Raw genomic sequence first — 3806 nt, forward strand, 5'->3', positions numbered from 1 at the left:
CAAATAACTTCCTGGAAGGCAAGAGCCAAAGGCCACCTTTTCGTGGTGTACGGCGTCCCAGAAGTAGGACCCAAAGACGATACCATGCGGAGAAAGTGCGAGTTGTGGAATCAAAACCTACGTCAAATTTGCTCTGACATTGGAACGCGCGTGGAGTTCGTCAGTGTCACAAAGGCTCTCCAGGAAAAGATGAATGAAACTTCCTACAGTGAATACGTCGCCGAGAAACTAGGGCAACGATTGGGACGCAGACTATGTGCTTTTTTAGGGCTTCGCCCGTCGGGCAACAAGCAACAGGGCACGGAGGGTGAAACCTACAACCTCCATGATGACTGCCCTGGGACAGGCAATCCTACAAATGGCTGATCCACAGAGGAGGCAGAAGCGCTCCTGGCACAGGACGTAAAGAAAAAGACGGTCCGCCATCGCCGCAGCTGCAAGAAGAACGAGGACATACATGTAGGCTTCCTTAACCTACATGGTGCTCGAACGGCGAGCAAATGGGAAGAACTATATCAGATGATAGGTGACGAGGACATAGAGATATATGGCGTGGCTGAAACACACCTTCGAGTCATGGAAGAGCCACCAGTACATAAAAGTTGGCAGTGGGCTGGCTTGAACCGTTCAGGTGAATCGAGGAAAGGGGGAGGAATAGGTTTCCTGTGGAAAACTAGGTCAGCGTGGAGGAAACTGGACAGCCCGTGTGTTGAGCATATGTGGGTCGAGGGCTACCTGCAAGGTCTGGCAGTCCTTGTAGGAGTGGCCTACTTTGCCGTATCTGCTGGAGCCGATGCTGGAAACTCAAGAATGGCGCAGTGCATCAGGGAAGACGTGGCAAGATGGGCAAGCCAGCGAGAGGTTCTCATTATGGGCGATTTCAATGGGCACCTCCAAGCTCTGGATGGCTTCCAAGATACCAATGGGGAACTACTACTGGCACTGGCACGTACACTCGCCTTAGATGTGCTAAATCTTCGTCCAGAATGTGAAGGACCGTACACCTAGAGCGCCAGGAACAGTCGCAGCTGTATTGATTACGTGCTTGCGACACCTGCTTTAGCACGACGTCTCACCCACATGAACATCGATGAAAAGGGTGAATTCAGCATAGGAAGTGACCACAACCGAATCAAATTGAGCTTTTCTCGATCCTCCTGGCGAACCATTGCGAAAGAACATCGCAACCCAGCTGAGAGGCACCTCCCACAGTCGGAGTATGTGGCAGTCGCGGAAGCATTCGAGCACAACTTTCAACCGACAGAACCACCAACATATGATCAATTTGTGCTCGAACTGCGACGCATCATGAAGAAGCAAGAAATTCGCGTAAATTCCCGCGGCGGCCTAAGGCGTAAAGGCTGGTGGGACGAAGAGGTACAAGGGGCCCTTAGTGCAAGACGAACGGCGAATCGCCTACACAGGGCGGCTGTTAGGACATCACCTGGAGAGGAGTGCATGAGTACCTGGGAGGAATACCTCCGCCTCAAAAGAGAGATGCAGATCCTCGTACAAAGCAAAAGAGCTCAGTACAATAGCAGACAATTGCGAGATATCACAGAGGCAGGGCGTAACGGTGCAAACAAATTTTGGAAATATGTGTCTTCGTTAGATCGCCAAACTCCGGCACCTGAACTTCGACACCACTCTAGCAACCTACCGGTCACCGACCTCGCAGCGCACCTCATGACCCACATGCAAGAGCTCTTCAATCCCACGCATGACGAATCGACCTCAGCAGTAAACGGCGACACGAATGACCCTCACCAACCAAGTGAAGAGGACCATTGGCAGATAACGAGGATCACTCTTGAGCGTGCACTCCCGCGTATCAGTGCAAGCACTGCTACCGGACTGGACGACATACCGGCGGGCCTTGTGAAATGCTTGGGAAAGTCTGCTCGAGAACACCTCGCGGGAATTTTCAATACCATCCTCAAGAACGGCCCAATTCCACCCGACTGGCAATGCGGCAGGGTAAGCCTCGTGTGCAAGAGAGGAGGCGACGCTGGACTGCTGGGCGACTATAGACCAATCATGGTGACGAGCGTCCTATATAGACTCTTCGCTCAAGTCTTGAAGGTGTGGATGAGCGGCTGGGCGGAAAAGAGGGGCATACCGTCGGAACTCCAGAATGGCTTCCGACGGAAGCGACGCTTGGAAGACAATCTTTTCATGCTCACCCAGACCATCGAGGTGGCAGGAAGAGAAAGCAGAGGTCTGCTTGGATGCTTTCTGGATGTCGCCAAGGCTTATGATAGTGTGCCAAATGAGGAGTTTTTCCACCAGTTAGACCAACGACAAATGCCGACCGTGTGGACAGACTTTCTCCGGCGGCTCTATGCAGAAAGCTCGGTGGTAGCATGCTTCAGAGTCACCAGAACACCGCCTGTCAAGGTGACAAGAGGACTCAGGCAGGGCTGCCCTTTGTCTCCGCTGCTAGACATGCTATACGTGGCGGGACTCGAGCAGGCACTCCTGGAATCGGGAGTTGGCTTCGCGTTCCGACTTATGATTGGTGGGGTGGCACAGACATGAACGCTGCCCGGCTTGGTGTTCGCTGATGATCTAGTATTACTGGCTGAGCGCAGCAGTGACCTTCAGAGGTTGGTAACACTGGCGGACGACCACCTGAAAAGCCTGGGCCTTCACTTCGATGCCAAAAAATTGGCCATATTGCAGTTTTCAGGCGTGGAGACCATTGATGTGCAACTTCCCGACGGAGGAAGCATTCCGGTATCAAACCAGTACCGGTATCTCGGTGTCAACCTTTGCACCTCCGCAGATATCTATGACAAGCAAGAGGAGCACGTTCGACAGGCTTCTGTGAGGGCCGCCAACGTGCTGCGACGGCGGAGTCTGTGGGGGTGCAACCGGTTTGTACTGGTGCGCGAACTGTGGAAGACAGTACATGTGCCAGTGCTGACACTCGCCAACGCGGTCATCTGCCTGTCTGCAGCAACACGCCAGTGGTTGGAAAGAGGTCAGCGTGAGGTCGGGCGACTGACGCTGGCGTGTCATGGACGTGTAGCTGTCGAAGCTGTACAAGGCGACCTAGGATGGTCGAGTTACGAGGCACGCGAGGCAAGGAGCAAGGCAGCCTACGAAGGACGTCTTCGCCTCATGAAGGACCAGCGGTGGGCCCGTCGTGTATTTAGATACACAGCTATCAAGGGCATGAACACACCATGGCCCAGGCGTCTCCAATCTGTGCCGCAAGTACTCCCTTTTTACTGACCCTGTCCAGGAGGACAGTGAGAGGAAATGGGTAGTAGGAGTATGGAATAGAGTGCAGGAAGCTTAGACGTCGATGTGGCAGGCGGCTATGGAGAAGAAACCCAGCCTGGCCCTATACAGAGCTCACAAGACCACCATCTCCGCCGAACGATTACACGGCAATAATGTCGGCAGTGCGCTTCTGTTTGAGGCCCGTGCTGGAGCGCTCCGTACTCAGGTGTATCGCCGTCACTTCGACCCGTCGTTGGCCGACGGCACTGTGCAGTGCAGGACATGCGGGAAAGACGAGGAGAACATTGAACACCTGGTGCTTCACTGCGGACGCCTGTGTCCCCGTCAGACAGATGGCGCCACACTACCGGAGGCACTCGGCTTTGTGAAAGACTGCGGCGCACCGGGAGGCGACCGCCGCGATACCAACGTGCACCCCCTGGCAGCGACAGCAATAACCAAAGTAACGCTTCTACAATGGTGGTCAAGGAGACAGCTCACCAACGCGCTCGAGGATTCGTCGACCGAGCGGTGGGCCACTCAGAGTCGGACGCCCTGGTGCCGGAGCCCCTGGTCAC

General features: G+C 54.5%; 1 protein-coding gene across 1 annotated transcript; it reads left to right on the forward strand.

The window, feature by feature from the left end:
• Positions 1-1080: 1080 nt before the first annotated feature.
• On the forward strand, positions 1081-3237 carry LOC142802898 (uncharacterized). The gene is made up of 2 exons (XM_075887983.1): positions 1081-2518; positions 2573-3237. Exons 1-2 carry the CDS (start codon positions 1081-1083, stop codon positions 3235-3237), a joined length of 2103 nt encoding a protein of 700 aa, XP_075744098.1.
• The last annotated feature ends 569 nt before the right edge of the window (positions 3238-3806 follow it).

Source organism: Rhipicephalus microplus, chromosome 3 (assembly GCF_043290135.1).
Source record: "Rhipicephalus microplus isolate Deutch F79 chromosome 3, USDA_Rmic, whole genome shotgun sequence".
Taxonomy (NCBI): domain Eukaryota; kingdom Metazoa; phylum Arthropoda; class Arachnida; order Ixodida; family Ixodidae; genus Rhipicephalus; species Rhipicephalus microplus.